Source organism: Rhinoderma darwinii, chromosome 3 (genome assembly GCF_050947455.1).
Source record: "Rhinoderma darwinii isolate aRhiDar2 chromosome 3, aRhiDar2.hap1, whole genome shotgun sequence".
Lineage (NCBI taxonomy): Eukaryota > Metazoa > Chordata > Amphibia > Anura > Rhinodermatidae > Rhinoderma > Rhinoderma darwinii.
In genome coordinates, this window is record NC_134689.1 from 277,254,469 (window position 1) to 277,278,793 (window position 24,325).

Below are 24,325 nucleotides of genomic sequence, written 5' to 3' on the forward strand. Positions count from 1 at the left end.
TTCATATTTTTAAGAACATTTTAAAAGCCTTTTTTTTAACTCCTTCCCGCACCTTGACGTTAATGCACGTCAATGTGTGCAGTAACTTCGCGCACCTTGACGTGCAGTAACGTCCGTGCTTTGACAGTTAACCGCCGCGCGGAGCTACACCGCAGCGGCGGTTAACTGTGCAGGGTGTCAGCCCTGCTCTCCCCGTTGCCGATCAGCGGCCTGTCGCCGCTGAAATCGGCAATTAACCCCTTCGATGCGGTGATCGATTGCGATCACCACATCGAAGAGGTTTACAGCGGATCGGCAGCCCCCACATGTATTTGCGGGGGCTGGCGATCCTTCTCACGGCAACCAGAGGCCAGACAATGACCTCCGGGTTGCCATGTACGGAAGCCTTGGAGGAGCAGCCTCCGGCCGGTCCTCCGATGCTTCCTCTCAGTGTGACAGTTAAGTCACAATGACAGTTAGAACACATTACACTACGTGTGTAGTGTAATGTGTTCCAGCAGCGATCTGCAAGTCTAAGTGTCCCCTAGTGGGAGAAGTGAAAAAAGTAAAAAAAAAAGATAATAAAAATGTTTTTAAAAAGTGTAAAAATAAAAGTTAGAAGTGACATAAACAAAGAATGCTGTTTTTCCTATAATAAGTCTTTTATTACAGGAAAAAAATTAACACTTCAGAACTGAACTGGTCCTTCTAAAAATCGCCTTTTGAAATTTTCTTGAAAATATGAGAATTCGCTGCTAAAGTTCTAAGTCTTGTAACGTCCTAGAAAAATAAAAGAATGTTCAAAAAACGATGCCAAACTAAAGTAGACATATGGGAAATGTTAACTAGTGACTATTTTGTGTGGTATTACTATCTGTTTTACAAGCAGATACATTTAAATTTAGAAAATGCTAATTTTTGCAAATTTTCTCTAAGTCTTGGAGTTTTTTACAAATAAATATTGCATTTATCGACCAAATTTTTTCCCTAACATAAAGTACAATATGTCACGAGAAAACAATCTCAGAATCACTTGGATAGACAAAAGCATTCCGGAGTTATTACCGCATAAAGGGACACATGGCAGATTTGAAAAATCTGCTTCATCCTGAAGGTCAAAACAGGCTCAGTCCTGAAGAAGGTTCCTGTTCAGTTCTGAAGTGGCTTTGAGGGGCCTATGAATTAGAAACCCCCATAAAACACCCATTTTAAAAACTAGACACCATCAAAGTATTCAAAACCGCATTTAGAAAGTTTTTTTTTAACCCTTTAGGCATTTCACAGGAATTAACCCCTTAGTGACCAGCCCATTTTAGGCCCTAATAACCAAGCTAATTTATTAGTTTTTCTATAGTCTCATTCAAAGAGCTATAACGTTTTTATTTTTTCGTCTACATAGCTGTATGAGGACTTGTTTTTTGCGGGATTAGTTGAGCTTTTTAATAGCACCATTTTTGGGTACATATAATTTTTATATTCACTTTTATTAACCCTTTTGGGGGGGATTATAAAAAAAACCTGAAATTCCGCCATTGTTCTATGCGTTTTTAAATTGGCGCCGTTCACTATGCGACGTAAATAACATGTTACCTTTATTCTATGGGTCTTTTGCACAATAAAAACACTTTTGAATTAAAATTATTTGCTTTTGCATCGTCGCTTTCCAAGAGCCGTAATTTTTTTATTTTTCCATCAATGTAGTGATTTTTTGGGCTTGTTTTCTGCGGGACAAGACGTAGTTTTGAATGGTACTGTTTTGGGGTGCATGGGACTTATTGATTCATTTTTATTATGACTTTTTTGTGGGGCAATGGAAAAAAAATGCAATTTCGCCATGTTTTTTTGCGTTTTTTTTTTTTACGGTGTTCACTTTGTGGTTTAAATTACATATTAACTTTATTAATGGAGTCATTATGGTCGCGGCGATACCACATATGTGTACTTTTTTTTTTTTTTTTTACACTTTTACTAAATAAATCCACTTTTTATGGAAAAAAATGGTTTTATTTATTTTTTTACTGTACTTTTTATTAATCATCTTTATTTCACATTGATGACTTATTTTATTAGTCCCACTAGGGGACTTTACTGTGCGATGTTCCGATCGCTGCTATAATGCTCTGGTATACTTCGTATACCAGAGCATTATTGCCTGTCAGTGTAAATCTGACAGGCAATCTGTTAGGACGTGCCTCCGGCGCGTCCTAACAGGAATATGTCCAGGGCAGACCTGGGGGCTCTGTAAACAAAGTTAAATGCCGCGGTCACTATTGACGGCGGCATTTAACGGGTTAAACGGCCGCGATCGAAGTAAACTTCGATCGCGGGCGTTGGAGCAGGAGCTCAGCTGTCATCAGACAGCAGAGCCCCGGCTCCAGCCTGCACGGGAGACCCGTGCAGGACTTAGACTAGGCTGACGTGAAAAGGCCTAAAGCCCATTAGTGACCGACGTGAAAAGGCGTATTAGTGGTCACTAAGGGGTTAAAGCAAAGTAGAGGTGAAATTTTCAAATTTCATTTTTCTTGCTGAATTTCAATATAATTCCATTTTTTTTCTGTAACACAGAAGGTTATACCAGAGACACACTAATTATGTATTGTCCAGATTCTGCAGTTTTTCGAAATGTCCCACATGTGGCTCTAGTGTGCTCGTGGACTAAAACACAAGCCCCAGAAGCAAAGAAGCACCTAGTGCATTTTGGGGCCTCTTTTTTTTTAAATTATTATTAGAATATATTTTAGGCAGCATGCCAGGTTTGAAGAGGTGTTGGGGTGCCAAAACAGTAGGAATCCCCATTTTGGAAACTACACCCCTCAAGGAATTTATTTATGGGTAATGTGACCATTTAGACCCAACAGTTTTTTCACAGAATTTATTTGAATTAGGCTGTGAATTTAAAAAAAAATCCAATAAGATGTAGTTTTGGCTCAAATGTCTTATTTTCACAAGAAATAAAATACCCCATTTTGTTGCCCAATTTGTCCCGAGTGTCAGCAATACCCCATTTGTGGTGATAAACTGCCGTTTAGGCTCATGGGAGGGCTCAGAAGTAAAGGAGCACCATTTGGCCTACTGGGGTTTTTCTGGTGCGAAGTCATGTATGCAGAAGCCCCTGAGGTACCAGTACAGTTAAATCCCCCGAGAAGTGACCCCGTTTTAAAAACTACACCCTTAAGGCATTCATCTAGAGGTGTAGTGAGCATTTTGACCCCACAAGTATTGTGTAAAAGATAATGCGCAGCAGATGGTGCAGAGTGAGATTTGCAATTTTCTATACATATATGCCAATTCAGTGTCGGATATATTGTGCCCAGCATGTGCCACCGGAGACATACACCCCATAAACTGGAATATGGGTTCTCCTGGGTTTGGCAATACCCTACAAGTGGCTGTTAACAGCTGCCTTGGCACACAGCAGGGCCCAGAGGGGAAAGATGAGGGCGATCAACTGTGCGGAGTGCATCAGTGTAAGTAAAACTGGGGTAGATTAAAAATCAAGTAATGTATGATAAATTTTAAAACACTCATGCAGAGCCGTAGTTTTTCGGGACACATGTCACATTGATATATTGTGTCCTTCCTTATCCCCCTCTTATAGCAGACTTTGCACCTCTTTTGACTTTTTCCCTTCTTGCCAGTTTGGGGAACTTCTGGAAAGTGTTGCCCTGGTACAATGCATGTGGCCTTGCTTCCAGAAGTACTGGGTGCCCCCACTTCTTGGTCCCTAAAGATTAGGTTCTTGATAACCACCTCTTGAAATTCCAGGAAAGTTCCCGTCTGGCCTGCACATCGACTTAGGACATACGCATTGTACAATGCCATCTGTATGATGTGTACGGCCAGTTTCTTATACCACACCCTCGATTTCCGCATGGCATTGTAGGGCTTCAGGACTTGATTTGACAAGTCAACCCCTTCCATGTACCTATTGTAGTCCAGGATGCAGTGTGGTTTGGGGATCTCTGTATTGGTACCTCGTACAGGTACATGGGTACTGGTGTGACATGTATTATTGTGAATACAAGGACATCTCTTTTGTCCTTGTACTTGACACACAATATGTTGCTGCTAGATTGTGCCCTGCTCTCACCCCTTCTAAGTGTTTGCCCAAGCAGAGTCTTAGGGAGGCCTCTCAGATTTCTTCTAGCAGTGCCCCATGCCGCAGTACTTCTGGAAGCGAGGCACTTGAAGAGTGGGAAGCTGGTATAAAAATTATCCAGCTAGAGGTGGTAACCCTGGTCCAGCAGTGGGTGCACCAAATCCCACACAATTTTTGCATTAACTCCCAGTAAGAGGGGGGCATTTCGGGGGCTGAATACCGGTGTCCTTCCCTTCATATATCCTAAATTTGTAAGTATACCCTGATGCACTCTTGCATAGCTTATACATCTTCACGCCATACCTTGCCCTCTTACTCGGCAGGTACTGGCGGAATTGAAGCCTCCCTTTAAAATGTACTAAGGACTCATCAATAGAAATACACTTCTCGTGGGTGTATGCTTGGGCAAACCGGGCACTCAAATGGTCTAATAGGGGTCTCCGTTTATAAAAATTGTGAAATCTGAAGTCATCTCGGGATGGGTACTGCTCATTATCCGTATAATGTAAGAAGCGAAGTATTGCCTCATAACGCATCCTGTACTCGGCCATACGGTACATCGGGGTGTGGTATAAGATGTCCGCACTCCAGTAGGTCCTAATGGACGGCTTTTTCAGAAGCCCCATGTTCAAGTGAAGTCCTCAGAACTTGCCCAACTCTGCTGCATCTAAAGGGGTCCACCTGTGGGATTGGGCATAAAATGATGTGGGGTTCTTAGTAATATACTGTTGGACATATAAATTTGTCTGGGAGACCATAAGCTCTATAAAGTCATTAGTGAAGAAGAACTTGAAATAGTCCATTTCACTGACCCCTGCCGTATTAAACTTGATCCCCGGCTGCCCGTGTACTCAGGGATTTGGGACTCATAAATGTCTGGTGTGGCGGTCCAAATGGGGTCACTTCGATCGGCGGATTCAACTGCGGAGGGGGTCACTTCGCTCGGGGTTTCAATTGCGACGGGGTCATTTCTCTCCGGGGTTTCTACTGTAGTGGTGGTCCTGGGGCGTCTCCTAGGAGGTTCCTCTTAGTCATCACTGGATGAGGAGGTGGATAAATAAAACAGAGCCTCACCATCCGACGAGTCTGTGTCGGAGGCAAGAAATTAATATGCCTCTTCGGCACTAAATGTCCGTTGGGACATGTTTATTTGCTTCCCTAACTAGGAGTAATAGGCTGCTACCTAAACTAGCCAAAAAATTGTGTGTTTTTATAGAACGAGTGGGCTTCCCTGAGACTAAACCGAACTAGGGCGAGGGTTCCTACCTCTAGACCTAACTAGATTATTCCGAGCTTCCCGAACACTAAAACTAACTACGGTGATGGACCCCTAATGCTAGATCTAACTACGGTGACTGATTCCTGGCGCTAAATTCCCTGATGCTATACCTAACTATGCTTTTTGACTGTTCCCTGACACGAATACTAAACTAACCAGTTAAATTATCTAAACAATTTATTTTTTTTTTTTTTTATATATTAATTTGGTTTTTATATATTTTAAATAGAAAAACATAATTGCCAGGGACCAAGAAATCTGGTCCTGAAGATGAAGTGGTCAGTCATAGGAGATCACTGACCCAAAATGTGGGGGGAACACAAGGAGGAAGGGTACAGGAGTGGGTAGTGGATGTGGGAGGTGGGAAGCAGAAAAAAAGTTAGTGGTTTTTTATTTTTTTTGCACTTTTTTCCGCGTTTGCTCTTCTCTCTCTCTTCTCACAACCGCTCTGAACGCCTCGCTATCTCCATCAGAGGCGTTCAGGGCGGTTGCAGCAGGATGTGATGTCAGGGAGAGGAAGTGAAGAGACCGATCACCGCTATTGGACAGTTAGTCACTGACTAGCCAATAGCGGCGATCGAGGAGGTGAGACCGTCGCGACAGGTCCCGGCGTATTGAGCTGTGATAGCCTGCTTTCCGAAACAGCAGCTGTCACAGCTCGTGAACGCGCCGGCGGAAAATGGTGATGCATTTTCCCCGTGACGTACTATTCAGTCACTGAACGAGAACGGTGCGGTCAGCATTACGGAATAGTACGTCACTGAGCGCGAAGGGGTTAAAGATCAGATTAAAAAAAATGTATACACAAAAAAGGCAAAAGCGAGGAATACTTTTCGGGTAAGTCCACACATAGCTTAAACACTGAATTTCCGACCCGAATTTCTGTGCGGAAATTCAGCAGAATTTTCGCTAGAGAAATTAACATTTGGCAGATTAAGAATCCGCACTGCAGGACAACTTCTGCATTCTTTTTTTCTGCAGCGTGATAAGATTTGTTCAAATCTCACTCACTTTGTTGCTGCTGTACTACGCTGCAGAATTTCCGCACAGAAAATCCGCTTGGAAATTCTGCATTGTTTACATACCTTTCATGTCCTCTTCCTAGATCCTATTCTATCCTACAGTCCACAGCACTCACAGGGTGACGGTGAAGAAAAGAAAGCACATTCGATATATGTGTCCTAGGCACCATTTTAATGTCTTATCTCCCTCCAGTGCTAGAGCATGCTGAACATTGAAAGGGGTTGTCTTAATCACAAAGTCTCCCCCTACTGGTACCCGCAAAAATCTGCTGGAATCTGTGGGGGGAAAAAACCTGGTAGTAAGTGTTTCATTTCCCTGCAGCGTCACCACAGGGGAAATGAAGCATTACACAGTGCCCAAATTAGTGGGTTGTCTGCTCAATGTAATCGAGGTCTTTCAGAGCGAGAGAACTGCTTGTAACTGCTCTCCACTCTAGCCAAGAGGTTTGGATACTGATAGGGTGTCTGAAATGGAGTTTTCTAAACTAGATAACCCCGTTAAGTTTTTATGAAGTGTGTGTGTGGCGCAGGCAATAAAACGGTATCAGGTTAATTATAAAATTATTGCAGAGTTTTATTTAGTAAACGATTTTGTGTTTTACCAAAACTCTAAATGAATGCACTGGTTAGTCACTGTAAGGATCTTTTAACACTGCAGTGTAAGTTTTGTAAGGCTGTGTTCACATCTGTGTTTGGGTTTTCCGTTGTTCTGCTCAGTCATAGGAGCAGAGCAACAAAAAAAACGGAGCCACCGGATTCGTCACGTTACGTCAGGCTTCCGTCAGTGTCCATCTCTTTTCCGTGCAGCATGCTGCACTATTTTTGTCTGTTAAAATCCTAACAGAGCCTCCGATGCAGATGTGAACAGAGCCTTAGCCAAAATGTCCATAGACCCCTTTTGGCCCGGCAGATGGAAAGAATCCTTTCAGCATCTGCTAGACTGGTAAACATTGCTGCACTTTCCTATGCAGCCAGGAATCGCAAAAAACATACACCACACAGTATTTATATATATTTTTTTATTGTTTTTGTTACAATGTCTATCGATTTGCAATGTATATGAATGTGTGACATAGAGTTGTGTAAGTCTGTTGTGGATCGATACATTGTGAGCATTTCCAGGTGTAAACGTCAGACGGATGCCCTAAATGCAATGTGAATAGAGCCTAATTCTGAGGTTTCCTTGAATCGTGTTATAGCGCACTGGGAGATGACAGTCGGGTATTAAAACTGTATTCAATGAAATGACAATCACCTATCCACAGGAATCCCCACCAATTGCAAGAACGGGGTCCCCAACTCACGGTTTCTTCTTAGTGGTGAGGGGGACAATTAAAGAAGCGGCAGCCGAGCATGCGCGCTGATGCTCCATAAGAAGTTTATGGGGGATGAGAGCGCGCGCCATAGTATAGCACTCTGCTGTTTTTGTCAGTCCCACAGACATTGAATGGAGCGGCTCGTACATGCTCGACTGTCGCTTTGTTTAAGTAGCTCCTCACTGCAAGAGCTGCAATGAGTAAGATTTATTGGTTTGGGACCCCTGTTCTTACTATCGGTGGGGCCTCCAGTGATCAAACAATTATCGCCTATCCTGGGGATAAGTAATTGGCGATTCTGGTACAACCCCCTTTAAAAGCAATGCAGGAAAACTTTACTGTCTGCATAACTGCACATAAATACCAAGTAAAGTTGCTATGACATACCTGGCACTTCCACAGAGTTTAAGAGTCAAGTGAATACATTCCAGAGAAATGCTGAAAAATTTGGGTATGCCGTAAAGTGCCACCTGTTCCAATGAATTGTCCGATTATCTCAGGCCCAGATGAATATTACATTCTGTTTCCAACATTGTTTATGCAGGAGTCAGCCAATGCCCAGTCTAACCCCCCTTTCCATAATAATGCATTTGGCTTAATGTTGTATTCACGTTGGCTTCTACTCCGCTGTATTTTAGCTCTGCACACACTTGCTAGGTTCTGGAGAAGACTAGTTCACATTGAGATTTTTTTGAAAGATGTGCTAAATCAGATATACAGTATTTGAAAAAATGAGAATAGAGTTGGGTTAAATACTATTCACTGCATCTTTAAAGTAAGAGATCGTAATAAACCGTGAATTCTTGGCATATTTTTAGTCCAGGTCGCCGTCTTGAAACCCATAACACAAGTTTCCTTATTTCAGCAGATCTTCCAGTGTTTTATAATTCTGGTTTTTGCTGGGATGGAATGTCTCTGCGTACTTTCTGACCACATTCTAGAGAACTCTGAAAATATGTTTGCTTAGGGCTTTGACCATTCAATCCCTACTCATTACGTTTCAGTGCTTTTTATTTGGCTATTTATTACAAGTATATGGCTGTTTAGGTTCATTTATGTTGGCAGTAATGTCACAGTCATAAACACACAAAAGAACAGTTCTGCTTGAAGTTTTATAACTTAACTAGATCTGCAGTCACCCTGCCCTTCTAAAATAAGGCAGAGGAACACAGGCCAGATTATGGGATGTCTACAACATCACCTTATGTCAGGCTAATTTATTAGAATCGTTAGCCATTGTCATGGCCCCCACATTACGTGTGGGAGACATGTGACTGAGCCATTTCTAGTCCTATTCCGTTAGGTGTTGAATGCATGATTAATCCATGGGCTGTACTATTCAACAAGATTGTACTGCATTGAAATAAAAAGCAGTATGCAAGTAGTATTTTAAACCATCTGTTAGAAAATTGTACAGTCCTGACCAAAAGTTAAGAGACCGATGGAAATTTTGGTTTTCACAAGGCCCAATTCACACGACCGTAGATTTCGTCCGTAATCACGGACCCATTCATTTCTATGGCCGACTGACACCTTCCCGTATATTTACGCTAAGGTGTCCGTGCCGTAGAAAGGCTCCGCAAATGATAGGACATGTCCTATCTTTTGCTTTATACGGACCGCGCTCCCATACTTTATATGGGAGCACGGCCCGCAAATGTGGGTGGCTGTCAGCGGCCGGCCATGCCTGTAATCACGGCCTTCGATTACGTGCACGGTCCTGTGCATGGGGCCTCAGTCAGTTTCTATGGTATATTATAAGGATTTCATAAGTTTTAAACTTTTATTGACAAATACATGAAGTTTATGTAAAGACTCAATATTTACAGTGTTAACCCTTCTTTTTCAAGACTTGTGCAATTCGCCCTGGCATTCTGGATATCCGCTTCTGGGCCACATCCTGACTGATGACAACCCATTCTTGCCTAACTAGTGCTTTGAGTTTGCCACAATTTCTGTATTTTTGTTTGTCTACCTGCTTTTTGGGGATTGATCACAGGTTCTCAATGGGATTGAGATCTGGGGAGTTTCCTGGCCACCAAAATGTTAATGTTTTGTTCACCGAGCCACTTCGTTATCGCTTTTTCCTTGTGACATGGTGCTCCATCATGCTGGGAAAAGAATTGTTCATCACCAAATTGCTGTTGGGAGAAGTTGCTCTTGTTTAGATACAGTTCTTTATTCATGGAAGTGTTCTTAGGCAAAATTGTCAGAGCCCACTCTCTTGGATAAAAAGCAGCATGAATGGTCTTAGGATGCTTTACTGTTGGCATGACACAGGACTCATTGTAGCGCTCACCTTTTCTTCTCCGACAATCATTCTTCCAGATGTCCCAAACAGTCTGAAGGGGGCTTCATCAGAGAAAATAACTTCACCCCAGTCCTCTGCAGTCCAATCCCTGTACTACCTATAGAATGTCAGTCTGTCCTAGATGTTTTCCTTAGAGAGAAGTAACGTTTTTCCAGCCTTTAACACCAGCCTGCCTCCTAAAGCCTTCACCTCACTGTGCGTACACCTGCCTGCTGCCATTCCTGAGCAAGCTCTACACTGGTATTGTACCTGTAGCTGAATCCACTTTAGGAGACCGTCCTAGCACTTGCTGGACTTACTTAGGTGCCCCGACGCCTTCTTCACAGCAAGTTTTTGATGATCTGCTAAATGGTTTACTCTTCATAATAATCTAGAATTAATGCAAATTGCCACTATAAAAAATGAAGTAGCAAACTTTGTGAAAAAAAAAATTTGTGTCAGTCTCAAAGGTTTTGGCCAGGACTGTATGAATTATTTAAATGATATTTTCTTTAGTATAATATAAAAAAAAAAAGTAAAGGTGTTGTCACAACATGACAGTCCGTTTTTTAGTTTGAACAGCGCCTGTAAATATTAAATAAATTTAAGATGTTCACCTGTGCCAACTAGACATGCTCAGGGCAGGTTTTCAGTCTCCAGATGTAAACTGGAACAAGAATTAAAACACCAAGGGGGAGATTTATCAAAACTTGTGCAAAGGAAAAGTGGAGTAGTTGCCCATGGCAGCCATTCTAATTGCTGCTTTCACTTTTTAAAAGGGCCTCTAAAAATTGAGCGCTTGAATGTGATTGAGTTTTGAGCTGATTAAAGAGGCTCTGTCACCAGATTTTGCAACCCCTATCTGCTATTGCAGCAGATCGGCGCTGCAATGTAGATTACAGTAACGTTTTTATTTTTAAAAAACGAGCATTTTTGGCCAAGTTATGACCATTTTTGTAATTATGCAAATGAGGCTTGCAAAAGTCCAAGTGGGTGTGTTTAAAAGTAAAAGTCCAAGTGGGCGTGTATTATGTGCGTACATCGGGGCGTTTTTAATACTTTCACTAGCTGGGCGCTCTGATGAGAAGTAACATCCTCTTCTCTTCAGAACGCCCAGCTTCTGACAGTGCAGATCTGTGACGTCACTCACAGGTCCTGCATCGTGACGGCCACAACGGCACCAGAGGCTACAGTTGATTCTACAAAAATGGTCATAACTTGGCCAAAAATGCTCGTTTTTTAAAAATAAAAACGTTACTGTAATCTACATTGCAGCGCCTATCTGCTGCAATAGCAGATAGGGGTTGCAAAATCTGGTGACAGAGCCTCTTTAACTTGTGTTTAAATTCCGTTGTTCAGTCTTAACAAATTGATGGCCTATCCTCGGGATAGGCCATCAAGATCTGATCGATAGAGGTCCGACGCTGGTATGATCGCTGCCTCCCCTTCATTCCTTATCTGCTCGTATCCTATCGCCGAAACACTTGTAGCGGCGGTTCACAGTATTACAGCCTTCTCCCATTGAAGTGAATGGGAGAAGGCTGTAATACTATGAACCCTGCTACAAGTGTCGGGAATTCACATTACGAGCAGATAAGGAATGAAGGGGAAGCAGCGCTCGTATGAGTGCAACAGCCCCTTTTAAGACAGCTGATCGCGAGGGTTCCTGGAGTCTGACCCCCACCGATCAGATAATGTTGGCCTTTCCTGAGGATAGGCCATCAATTTCTTATGACCCGACAACCGCCTTCGTTTTTATGTTTCGTTTTTCTGAACAGTGTTTTGTCGTCAAATGTTAACCACAAATGTTCTTACCTAATGTTTATTTTACCAACAGTCACAAATCTAAAGTCAAGGGACATCTTAGGTTAAAAATGACTTATTTACCTAAAAACAGTGGATCAGAAGAAGAAAACACAGAGCAAGGTGAAGAGATGGAAGTGAGTTTGATAGTTTTTTTTTTTTTTCCTAAGGTTCTGTGCTTTTTATCATTTAAGGTTTATAGAAATGTATTAAACTGTGCAAGTTGCTGATTATTTTCTGGGTTTTACTCATTATAAGAGCAATGGTTATTTCTGTACTTATTTTAATATTTCACTTCTCTGTAAGTTGGCAAATTAATGTTTCGTTCAATTTATGCCCATTATATTGATACACACAGAGAAACAGAGTATGGAGCCAGGTATATATGAAAGGAGTAACAAATTTTATTAAATTCAATAATCAAACATACATGTTAAAAAGGTACATGAGTGGAGAGACTCTAGATAGTATGTACACAGGTAAATAGGAAGACCATCTCTAAACGCAGGTTACAGCGAGATTACGCTTGCTCTGCTGTAAGTACCACAGAAACGTTAACGAAGTGTCGGGATTGTGAATAGACATCCCGTCCTGGCTGGAAGCGAAGTCTATTCACTGTCTAAACACTTCAGTAACGTTAATGTGTCAGTATAACACAGCACATAGTGATCTAGCAGGATCCCTATGCTCTGCCTAAATGAATGGAAAGAAGTGTATGACACTGATTGGTCAGCGTCATACACTCCTCTGTACAACGCCCACTTGGTCAATAGTAAAAACACGCCCAGTTGTCCATTAAGAAACTAATTAGCATAAAGCTAAAATCGCTCCCAACGTGGTAAAAAGAGATTGTTTTTCTAAATAAAAAGCACTGCTATCACCTACATTATAGCGCTCATCTCCTTATGTAGGAGATAGGGCACTTCTAATGTGGTGACAGAGTCTCTTTAAGGGCTCTCACGATTCTGGTTCTTAACGGAATCGTTGAATCGATTCTGTAGTTGCGCTGTGCTGCAGGGGGAAGCTCTGCTTTTTCACTTCCTGGTCTGCCCCTCCTGACAAGCTGCGCCCTATTCTGTTTCTGCTTCCCCATGGAACTGCTGTTCTGTACTGAACAAAATGATACAGTGCGGAACAGCAGTTGTGTGGGGAAGCAGAGACTCCTAGTATAAAGCCACACCGCCCCGCTGTAGATAGCATCTCCCTTGCATATCCCACCACCACCGCCCCTTGTAGATCGCAACCCCCCTCCCTTGCAGATCGCACCCCCATTCCTTGTTGATCGCGCCGCTGTAGCTCCCACTTAGAGCTGAATCCCCAGCCAAAGCGTTGGCAATCTCTGGCCGGGGATTCAGCTCCTAGTGGCTACTACAGCGGCGCGATCTACAAGGGAAGGGGGTTGCGATGTACAAGGGGAGGGGGTTGTGATCTACTAGGGTGGGGTGATATCTGCTAGCGAGTGTGGCACTATCTACATGGGCACTGTGGCACTATATTTGGGGGGTGGCACTATGTGGGCACTCATTACATGCGGTCACTGGCACTGCATGTGGGCACTGCATGCGGGCACTGGGGCACTGCATGTGGGCACTGGGGCACTGCATGTGGGCGCTATCTACAGGGGCAGTGCGGCACTATGTTGGCACTATCTACATGGACATTGCGGCACGATCTACATGGGCACTGTGGCACTATCTACATGGGCACTGTGGTGTTTTTAGGGGATTGGGAAAAAACACCCTGACAAATGAAATTCTTCTTTGTCCGTTTTTCATGGAAAAAAAAAGGAAGGACTGTCTGGAAATGGATGAGAATTTGGAGACACTGACGCAAAATGGACATGAAAAACTGACAATTGATTACTTTTTAATTGTCATCATTTTTCACTGTCGTGCGGCTGTAGCCTATGATGCCAGGAGTCCCGTTTACTTGTACCGTCGTCGGGCTGGGTAATCCGACACCGTTTTTCACAGTCCAATCACGGTCGTGTGAATCCGGCCTTAACGTCATTTATTTAACACCCCATGGTGGGGCCGGTACTGCACTGGGTCCTGCTCACACTTCAGACACTATAGTGTAATCTCGCCCCAGAGTGCCCGCTCGGTGCGATCTGCCTGGCTCTGCTGCAATTTACGCTGCTCTTGTCTGCGAGGGGGTGACGGGCAGAGGTTGCATGTTAGTGCATGCAGTATATAATGGAGTATAGATTCTGTTAACCTGTTCCCTGCCAGGGAACACAGAAGTTATAATAAATTAGATAAACATTTTCCCAGTTGTATTGATGATAAAAAAAAAAGTATTTGCAGAGGGGAAGTTACATACAATAATTCTAGCAATATATGTTAAAAGGTTATTTATATAAAGAAAATGTGTTTAAATGATCTTTTGGTATTCCTGTTAAACTGAAAAAAATAAGAAAATTGAGATTCAAATTGAAAATCTGTGAAAGTGTTGAAAAAAATCGGAATTTTATTTTTGGGCAAAAATTGCACGGTATTATACCTGTCCATTTCACACTGATAGGCAGTGTATTAGGTCCTGCAACCTGTTAATCTACGTGGGCTGGTCGGGAAGGGGTTAATGTTCGGCATGTGTTCATGCGGCTCCATGTTTACAGTCTATTTCTACATCCGATAAATCCTAAGGAACAGCTATTTTATCCTATTTGTGTTTTGCGGATTCTTTGTAGGCTATACAGTATATACACTCCGCTTTCTTTTATTCCCTCAGACATGGGCACGACGTTTTGAGGCTTTTCCCCTTTCCTGAAGCTTCAAGCCCCCTTGATTCGTCTCCTGTGTTTTTTTATTACATACTTGTGTTTCCTATGAAATAACAATTTGGGAAAATGTTTTCTTTGAACTCCGCGATGTGCCATTCCTGTAAGAATGTATGAATGAATTGACAAAGGGGTGTTCCTTTTGTCATTGTTGAAGAGGTGTCTCCATACACACTGAGGAACACCCATGTGTCAACTTATTCCTAAACTTCTAGGAGGAATGACAACACAACGTTCTGAGGAAAGATGCTCCAGAATTGTTCTTTTATGAGGAATACAATTATTTACTAAAAAAGGCATGTCTGGAGAGGCGACAGGTCCTCTTTAAGGACTAGATGATACGGTCATATATTTTTTTCTTGCTGTGAAAGCAGTTAGTTTTTCTTCTTCATGGTGTTGAGGAGTGAATTAGCTTGTGTGTCTGTGTATCTCTCTCTGCTCTCCATCACCTTCTGGCCAGCAAACCTCCAAACCTTTTGTCGCACTCCACTATTATTTCTACAGACAAACTGATTCAGCATTCCCCACCAACACACAGCATTACCTGCATCTTACCTGTATGTGACTATACCGGATTGGAAGGGGTGCTGGGTTTATATAGGATGCACTCGATTAATGTCAGGAGAGGCAGAGCTGCAGCCAAACAAGTATATGTATCTTCCTTTTGTATGATTTGGTTATGTGTATAGAGAGTGTAAGCTCCTTTTCATTTTAAAAGGTGACAGGCAGTATGGAATATGTATAATATATGGTTTATGTATAATATGTATGTTTTGAAATTTAAACCCAAACGTGTGTGTCCCTTTAAGACGGCAGAATTCTGGGAAGTAGAATATTGTGTATTTAAGAGCACCCAGGGAAGGGTGGGACAGGTTCAGTTCAGAGCATATATATGGATCGGGGTGCTGCTTGATATGAAGGTAGTTACAATTTAACCCCTAATTTACCCGCTTCTTGTTGTTTTACTTTTGTTCTGTATTTGCTTAAAATAAATACAAGCATTGTTTGCCAAATCTAGATGATACGGTCATATTTGACGGCAATAATACACACACCACAACACATGGAGATATGGAAATTGACTGTTGCTAAATCCAAGGGTTAAAGTGGGTCTGTCATCGCAATATGCTACTTTTACTTAAGGTCCGCATATAGTGACCAGTCCGCTAGGGCTCAAAAAATATTGTGCCGCAAAGACAGAATACAGTGAACGCATTAGGAGTCTGCTATATTTATGAGAAGAGCGCTCTTCCTCCTGCCCCCTCGCCAATGATTGATTGGCTCCTGTGTATACAGGCAGATACATAGGAGCTGTCAATTTATCTCCTGTTGCTTATATAGCGCCAATATATTCCACAGGGTTGAACAGAAATTGTCACCATCTATATCAGTCTCTGTCCCCAATGGGGCATCAGTATGTTTTTGGAGTGTACAGAGGAAGCCCATGCAAACACAGGGGGAACATTCAAACTCCTTGAAAATGTTGTTCCCTGACCCTAGTGCTGCAAGGCAACAGTGATAACCACTGAGCAATCATACTGCCCATCTGTCATTGGTGACTGGGCATGGGAAGGCAGGGAGAGCTCTTCTCATGAATATGTTTATATACAAGCACTTATGCCTGGCTACGTTTGTCATTGACTTCCAGTCTAAAAATATGTATAGCTTAACGTGTGTGTTTTTTTTGTGATGTCCTGTTTTAAAAAATGTAGCAGCCTCGCTAGTCAAATTAAAGTGTCCATATGTAAACCTGGCAGAGTCATGGCAGTCGTCTGCCCCATAGAAGTATATAGGTACTGTGCAGTATGTGTCATGATGCTTTTTTTTCCAGAGGTATGCTGCCAACTATGTTTGTCCTCCTCCATTACGGATTATATAGCGGACATGAAATCGTAGAGATATATAATGTATTTCATTTATGCTTAATTAGTCAAACTAATAATCTTCATTTTACTTTGTATTCTTACTTAGCCTGGCTGGGTTATATTGGACCAACCAGACCCTTCTTGTCAACCACAACAGCAGGAATTATCTCCGCTACCTCCAGGGTGGGAAGAGAAACAGGACATCCTAGGCAGAACTTACTATATCAGCCATCAGTTCAAAAGAACACAATGGCAGAGACCTACCATTCAGTAAGTGATTTTGACTTAAAGGGAACCTGTCACCAGCATTTCACGTATTGAACTTTACTTATCCCTCACTGGCCGCTGCTATAAAGTTCATTGCCGTTATCCCCGCTCCTAAACTCCTCCTCCGACTGTAAATAACGGTCTACAAACATTTTGCACTTTTTATCGTAATAATCCGGTGTCCCTTTGTGCACACACACCAGAAGAGGACATCAATGCACAAGCGCAGGATTTTGTGTGCTGGGGGAAGGCGAGGAGCTGTCAATCAAAAATAAGGGGGCGGGGTAAACTCGGAAAGACTTGAGGAATGAAGATATGACTCTTTTCAAACGAAGATTTGACTCTTTTCAGATGAAGATCTGACTCTTTTCTGCTCATTAGCATACGGCGTGGGAACACTAAAAAACGGAATACTAAAGCTACACAAGCGACTAAGAAGACAATTATAGGTTATATAGAAATGATTTTTCACCCACTACCACCAGGTATTGCTGGTTTGATAGGTGAAATGCTGGTGACAGGTTCCCTTTAAATGTAAAATATAGGGGGAGAATTATCAAATGAAGTGTAAAGGAAAAGTGGAGTAGTTGTCCATAGCAACCTGCCCAATATCAAGTTTCATTTTCCAAAGGACCTCTGAAAATTGGGCGAGTGAATCTCTATGGGCAACTACACTTCTTCTTTTAAATTACTTTTGAAATATCTCCCCGTAATGTAGAAAATACAAGTAGTAGTCTACACTATTTAACATTTATTGAAGCTTACGTTTTCACAATTTTTGTGTGTATGGTTTTCAAATGTTACCACCAATGTATATAGGCTACCGGGTTACTCAGACCTACAACGTATGGCGGCATACAATGCTAGGACCGCTTCAAGGCAATCCACTATTACTTTGGTTGAAATTGACCATTAATAGTCAGGATAACCCAAAGTAAGTATTCGTATGCAATTCTTCTTATTGCGTACTCTATTGTATAATCACCCTAGATAGCTGTCAGCTGAATGGGGGGTGGGCAGGGTCCCCATAAACGTGTGCAGTTAGATCAGCCAAGAATGCCATTTTTTTGCTTAGGGACAAGGCAATAGGCAGATGCTAGAAAAAAGCATTTGATTTTGGTGCGTTGTACAGCAGGCTTTTTCTACTAACTCTATAATTGTCACCTGAGATCCCACAGTGCACTGCTGCCTGATAAGAATAGGAAACCAGCAGAATTTGGTTCTTCAGACATTAGGCTAGGTCTTCATGTTGACTCTGAGTTGCCCGCTATTTGCAGCATTATTGTGACTTTCAGGCAACTTTAATGTTTTCCTATTCAAAAGAATATCACAAGCGGCCTTGTAAGATTCCAATTTGTTGTAAGGATAGCAAGGTTGCTTGCAACTTTCACATTGGGAATCATTAAAGTTTCCCGTAATTTGACAGATGTAGACAAATTTGGCACTGACCAGCAACGGCCCTCATCTGAGGAGTTCTCCTCAATCTTGGAGCCCCGTACTCTGGGAGGCACTCCAACTCAAACACTTCTTATCCACTCTTCCTACAAGAAATTTCTACATCAGGGATAAGATTACTTTTGAAACTCTGTGCCTGGGGACAGAATTTTTGCGCACACCTTGTCATTGACTTATAAACTTCTCCTAACATCTTCTGACCAACCACCTCTGACATAACTTCTACAATGGGAAACAAATTTAGGTATAACTCTCTCCCCTGAACAGCGATCCAGAATCTTTACCCTTACACACAAGACCTCTATTAGCTCCAGATTTCAGGAGAATAAGGGTATGTTCACACGGCAGCCTCCGTTACGGCTGAAATTACGGAGCTGTTTTCAGGAGAAAACAGCTCCGGAATTTCAGACGTAATGGTATGTTGCAGGCGTTTTTCGCTGCGTCCATTACGGACATAATTGGAGCTGTTTTTCCATGGAGTCAATGGAAAACGGCTCCAATTACATCTGAAGAAGTGACAGGCACTTCTTTGGCGCGGGCGTCTTTTTTACGCACCGTCTTTTGACAGCGGCGCGTAAAAAAAATGACCGTCGGCACAGTACATCGTAAAGCCCATTCAAATGAATGGGCAGATGTTTGCCGACGCTTTGGAGCCGTATTTACGGACGTAATTCGGGGCTAAAACGCCCGAATTACGTCCGTAAATAGGGTGTGTGAACCCAGCCTAATTGTAAACTTTTATCTAGATGGTATCGTGTCTCTACCCGTTTGCATGCTCTATTCCCAGACGCATCCTCTACATGCTGGAGATGTAACTCGGAAGATGGCACGTTCTTGCACACTTTCTGGTCTTGTGAGGTTCTGAAGTCGTTCTGGGAGAGCAAAAAGAGCTATCTGTCTAGTTACTGACTTGACAATGGAGATGGGCCCTGCACCTCTTACATCACTGCGAGATACCACCAATCCCGACCTATAAACGCTTGATTCTTAGACAATCATGATCGCTTTTACAAAACCCGGCATCTCTGGATAGATTTTCAAAATTCTACAAAATATAGTGCTCTCCCCCTGAGCGACCCTGTATAATGATACTGCTCATCGACGATCTGCAGCTAGGACAGGATTAACCGATTTCTTAACTCGCATTCCTGTATTTATTTTTCCCCCTCCTCCTTTTTTTATTTTTTTTTTCTTATTTATTCATCTTTTCTTCTTCGTCTGTCTTCAATGTAATTCAAAATAAATGCATGATGAATGAAGCAGTATTTGCAAAGTTACGCAACATTTTATTCAGATGTGTGTGGATTGTTGTAAATTGTTGTTTAACCCCTTAGTGACCACCAATACGCCTATTCACCGCGGTCACTAAGGGGCCTTAGGCTAGTCCGTCGCCTTTTCACGGTGGCCCAGTCTAAGTCCTGCACAGGTGTCCCATGCAGGCTGGAGCCGGGGCTCGGCTGTCTGACAGCCGGGCTCCTGCTCCAACGCCCGCGATAAAAGTTTACTTAGATCGCGGCCGTTTAACCCGTTAAATGCCGCCATCAATATCAACCACGGCAATTAACTTGTTTACAGAGGGAGGGAGCTCCCCCTCTCACCCATCCGGTGTCATGGCAGCCGGGGGCCTGATAAAGGCCCCCATGTCTGCCCTGGGCATATGCTTATTAGGACGTGCCAGAGGCACGTCCTACTAGATTTCCTGTCAGATTTACACTGACAGGCAATAATGCTCTGGTATACGAGGTATACTAGAGCATTATAGCAGCGATCTGAAGATCGCATAGTAAAGTCCCCTAGTGGGACTAATAAAAGAAGTAATCAATGTGAAATAAAGATTATTAATAAAAATGACAGTGAAAAAATAAAACCATTTTTTCCAGAAAAAGTGGTTTTATTTAGTAAGTGTAAAAAATAAATAAAAGTACACATATGTGGTATCGCCGTGACCGTAATGACTCCATTAATAAAGTTAATATTTAATTTAAACCGCAAAGTGAACACCGTAAAAAAAAACGCAAAAAACAATGGCAAAATTGCTATTTTTTTCCATTGCTCCCCAAAAAAGTCATAATAAAAATCAATCAATAAGTCCCATGTACCCCAAAACAGTACCAATCAAAACTACGTCTCATCCCGCAAAAAACAAGCCCAAAACATCACTACATTGATGGAAAAATAAAAAGTTACGGCTCTTGGAAAGAGACGATGCAAAAACAAATAATTTTAGTTCAAAAGTGTTTTTATTGTGCAAAAGTTGTAAAACATAAAAAAACCTCTACATATGTGGTATCGCCGTAATCGTACCGACCCATAGAATAAAGGTAACATGTTATTTACGCCGCACAGTGAACGGCGTCAATTTAAAATGCATAGAACAATGGCGGAATTTCAGGGGTTTTTTCTAATCTTTCTAATTAAAAAGTTAATCAAAAAATTATTATTACATGTATAATGGTGCCATTAAAAAGTACAACTAAGGGCTTATTCAGACGAACGTAAAATACGCGCGTGCAACGCGCGTGATTTTCACGTGCGTTGCCCGTAGCTATATTAGACAATGGGGCCGTGCAGACATGGCAGCGTTTTTTGCGCAGCGTTGCTCCGTTGCAAAAAACTCACGACATGTCCGTTGATTCACCGTTTTCAACGCATCACGCACCCATTGAAGTCAATGGGTGCGTGAAAACCACGCATGTCGCACGGAAGCACTTCCGTGCGAACTGCGTGTTTGCGCAACAGCTGTCAAAAGGATGAATGTAAACAGAAAAGCACCACGTGCTTTTCTGTTTCCAAGCATCCAAACGGAGTGTCTTTGCGATTAGCGAACCCCGACAACCGAAGCTAACTTCACCGGGTTCGGCCAAACTCGTTTTGGCCGAACCCGGCAAAAAAATTTCCGGTCCGCGACGTCGGGAGACATTCACTGTGCATGGTGCTGAAAGAGTTAAACTGGTTCAGCACCATGGACAGTGACTTGCGATCCCAAAATACATGAACCTGTAAAAAAAAAACGAAGTTCTAACTTACCGATTACTCCTGTCTCCTTCCTGCAGTCCGACCTCCCGGGATGACACTTCAGTTCAAGTGACAGCTCCAGCCAATCACAGGCCAAGCATTGGCTGCAGCCAATCACAGGCTGCAGCGGTCACTTGGACTGCCGCGTCATCCAGGGAGGTGGGGCTCGATGTCAAGAGAGGCGCGTCACCAAGGACGCGTCACCAAGGCAACGGCCGGGAAGTTCTCGGTAAGTAGGAACTTTATCTTTTTTTTTTACAGGTTTTTCGCTGTTGTGTTCGGCATTCACTGTCGAGGGTGCTGAAAGATTTAGCTCTTTCAGCACCTTGGACAGTGACGGGCGTCGACAAGCCTCATCTCTATGATGCCGGCTGCGCGAAAATCACGCAGCCGCGCATCAGACACGGATGACACACGCAGCTGTCAAATAGTGTTTGCGCGCGCAAAACGCTGCGTTGTTTGCGCGCGCAAAAACGCAACGCTCGTGTGAATCCGGCCTAATCCTGCAAAAAACAAGTCCTCATACAGCTATGTAGACAGAAAAATAAAAAAGTTATAGCTCTTTGAATACAAATAAAATAGCTTGGTCATTAAGGCCTAAAATAGGCTGGTCACTAAGGGGTTAATGCATCTGTCAATGGAAAACCTCTTTTTGTTTAATAATAAAAGGATTTGTACAGTTATCGTGTTTTCCACATTTCTCTCACGTTTTTTAGTCTCTCTATGGTTACATTTACTATTCCGCTCATATTTATTTTATAAAACTGTAGAACAGGGTTTAAAATGGTTTGGGTGTTTAGATTTGTGCATTGCTTTGATGAAAATCTAACATTTGATATATTCCCAGAGATGGCACTGCTGGTCCGGAAAGTGGAAGTATTCAGTTGGAGGCTCAACGTGCATTCACTACTCGCAGGCAAATCTCTGAGGATGCAGAAGGACCAGAAGCCAGGGATTCTCCTGAGGTGAATTCATAAGGCCCTTGAATGTACTTAAAAGGGGCTAGTCTGCAGTACTAGGCACAGCCGCATGTACGGATGCCTCTGTGCCTGGACACTCATGCTGAATGGTGGGGGTCCTGGGGTTCGACTCGCCCATCATACTTTAATCCATCATATAAAAATGTAATATAGAGATACGATGGTGTGAAATGCAAATGACACTTATTTATTTTCTTAGGCGTGACTGCAACCGGTGTTTGTATGTTTTATAAACTTTGTATTCAGACATCTGAGTTATAAAATCTTTGGGGGAAATATTTGGTGATTTCATTCAAATCAATCTGAATCCCTTGTTGTAGTACACTGAAATTTAGAAAATGCACTTAAATCTTCACTTGTACAAATAGTCTAGAACAGGGGTGCACAACCGGCGGCCCGCAATGCTGTTCTGGTCGGCCCCAACTTTCAGGACCCAGACATGCAGAGACCAGACTAGTCATTAGACAGCAGCACCATTCCCTCTTCCAACATATCAATGCAGGTATTCCATGTCCGAGAGAAGCTGTGTAATGAGGAGTGGCGTGCAGTGCGAAGCAGGGACGGGTTAGTACTAATTGTACACTTTGTGGCTGGCACTATTTTGGGTGCGGGTACTGTGGGGGTTTATGAATTCTATTTTGGGCAACTTAAAGAGGCTCTGTCAGCAGATTATAAGTGCCCTATCTCCTACATAATCTGATCGGCGCTGTAATGTAGATAATAAGTGGTTTTTATTTTGAAAAACGATCATTTTTGAGCAAGTTATGAACAATTTTAGATTTATGCTAATTAGTTTCTTAATAGACAACTGGGCGTGTTTTTACTTTTTACCAACTGGGCGTTATACAGAGGAGTGTATGAGGCTGACCAATCAGTGACTAATCAGTGACCAATCAGCGTAATACACTTCTCATTCTCAATCTCACTTCTAATCTGGTGACAGAGCCTCTTTAAAATAGCAATCTTGGCAAGACTGTTACTGTGTTTGCCTAGCTCCAGCCAATGACTGGTATTCGCTCTTTGAATCCCTGTGTCACGTACCGCTCTCTCAGGCCCTGCACTAGAGGATAGCACAGTGTATCGGTTTTACCCAGAGTGCTCTTTTAAAGGGGTATTCCCATCTGATACACTCATGGCATATCCACAAGATCTACCATAAATGCCTAGTAGATGTCCAGAAGTGGAACTCCAACCTATAAAAAATTTATGGCGTATACAGTTGAAATGCCTAAAAAGTATCAGATGCGGTCCCTGGGAGTAGTACAATCTAACACATTGGCCCTCAGAACAGAAAAGGTTGTGTTAACTCGTCTAGAACAACAACAAGGAATGCGCAGAGTCTTTCTCAAGATTCACTGTTTTCATGCTTTTAATTATTAGAGCTGGGAAATTATTACAGAGGACGATGCTACGATATACAGCAACCATTCTTTTCAGCCCATGCCTGGCAATGATCTCCAAGCACAAGTCACTGATGAACTCCATACAAGACTACACATATCTGGAAATGTAACCAACAGTAGACACAGCTCCAGCACTGTAAGTGATGTTTCTTGCTGTTGGCGTTATGTAAAAAGATTCTTATTATTACTCGCAACATTGGATACAAGCATTAGCACCACACCCACGCATTATCCAAATTATGTAAGTCTTAAAGGGGTTGTCCCAGAATCGACCATTATCACCTACAGGATAGGAGATAAGGGTCTGATCGCTGGTGGCCACACCTCTGGGAGCTCACCTATAGTATGAGCAGGGGTCCTGAATCCTCAGAACCTTTTCTGTGCACCCACCCCTCTGCAGTGAGGAGGAGCTTAAATGAAGCGGTGGTCGAGCATGCGCCCGCCACTCTATTCAATGTCTATGGGACTGACGGAAATAATTGAGTTCTGTTTGTCATTCCCATAGACTTTTAATGGAACGGCAGCACACATTCTCGAACGCTGCTTCATTCTATGGCCGCCTCACTGCGGTCGAGCAGTGAGGAGGAACAGGGCGTTCAGGATCCCCGTTCTCGCAATTGTGGGAACACCCCATTAAAAGCAAAGAAAACACAGTGGATTCAATATGCAGAGGAGGGGAATGTGTATTTGCCATTATTTACTTAAAATGCACACGTCGTCTTAGGCTTGTTGATCGCATTCACGTCCTTAGGACTCATTAGACGTGTTCTAAG

The 24,325-nt window shown here is 42.6% G+C and overlaps 1 protein-coding gene across 3 annotated transcripts in view; it reads left to right on the top strand.

The window, feature by feature from the left end:
* NEDD4 (NEDD4 E3 ubiquitin protein ligase) overlaps positions 1-24,325 on the top strand; it is a 149,066-nt gene that overhangs the window by 89,998 nt on the left and 34,743 nt on the right. For all 3 annotated transcript variants that reach the window (XM_075857968.1, XM_075857966.1, XM_075857967.1), the window contains 4 exons: positions 11,823-11,925; positions 16,539-16,702; positions 22,017-22,134; positions 23,530-23,688. In XM_075857968.1, coding sequence (XP_075714083.1) covers positions 11,823-11,925; positions 16,539-16,702; positions 22,017-22,134; positions 23,530-23,688 — 544 coding nt within the window. The remainder of the gene's footprint in view (positions 1-11,822; positions 11,926-16,538; positions 16,703-22,016; positions 22,135-23,529; positions 23,689-24,325) is intronic.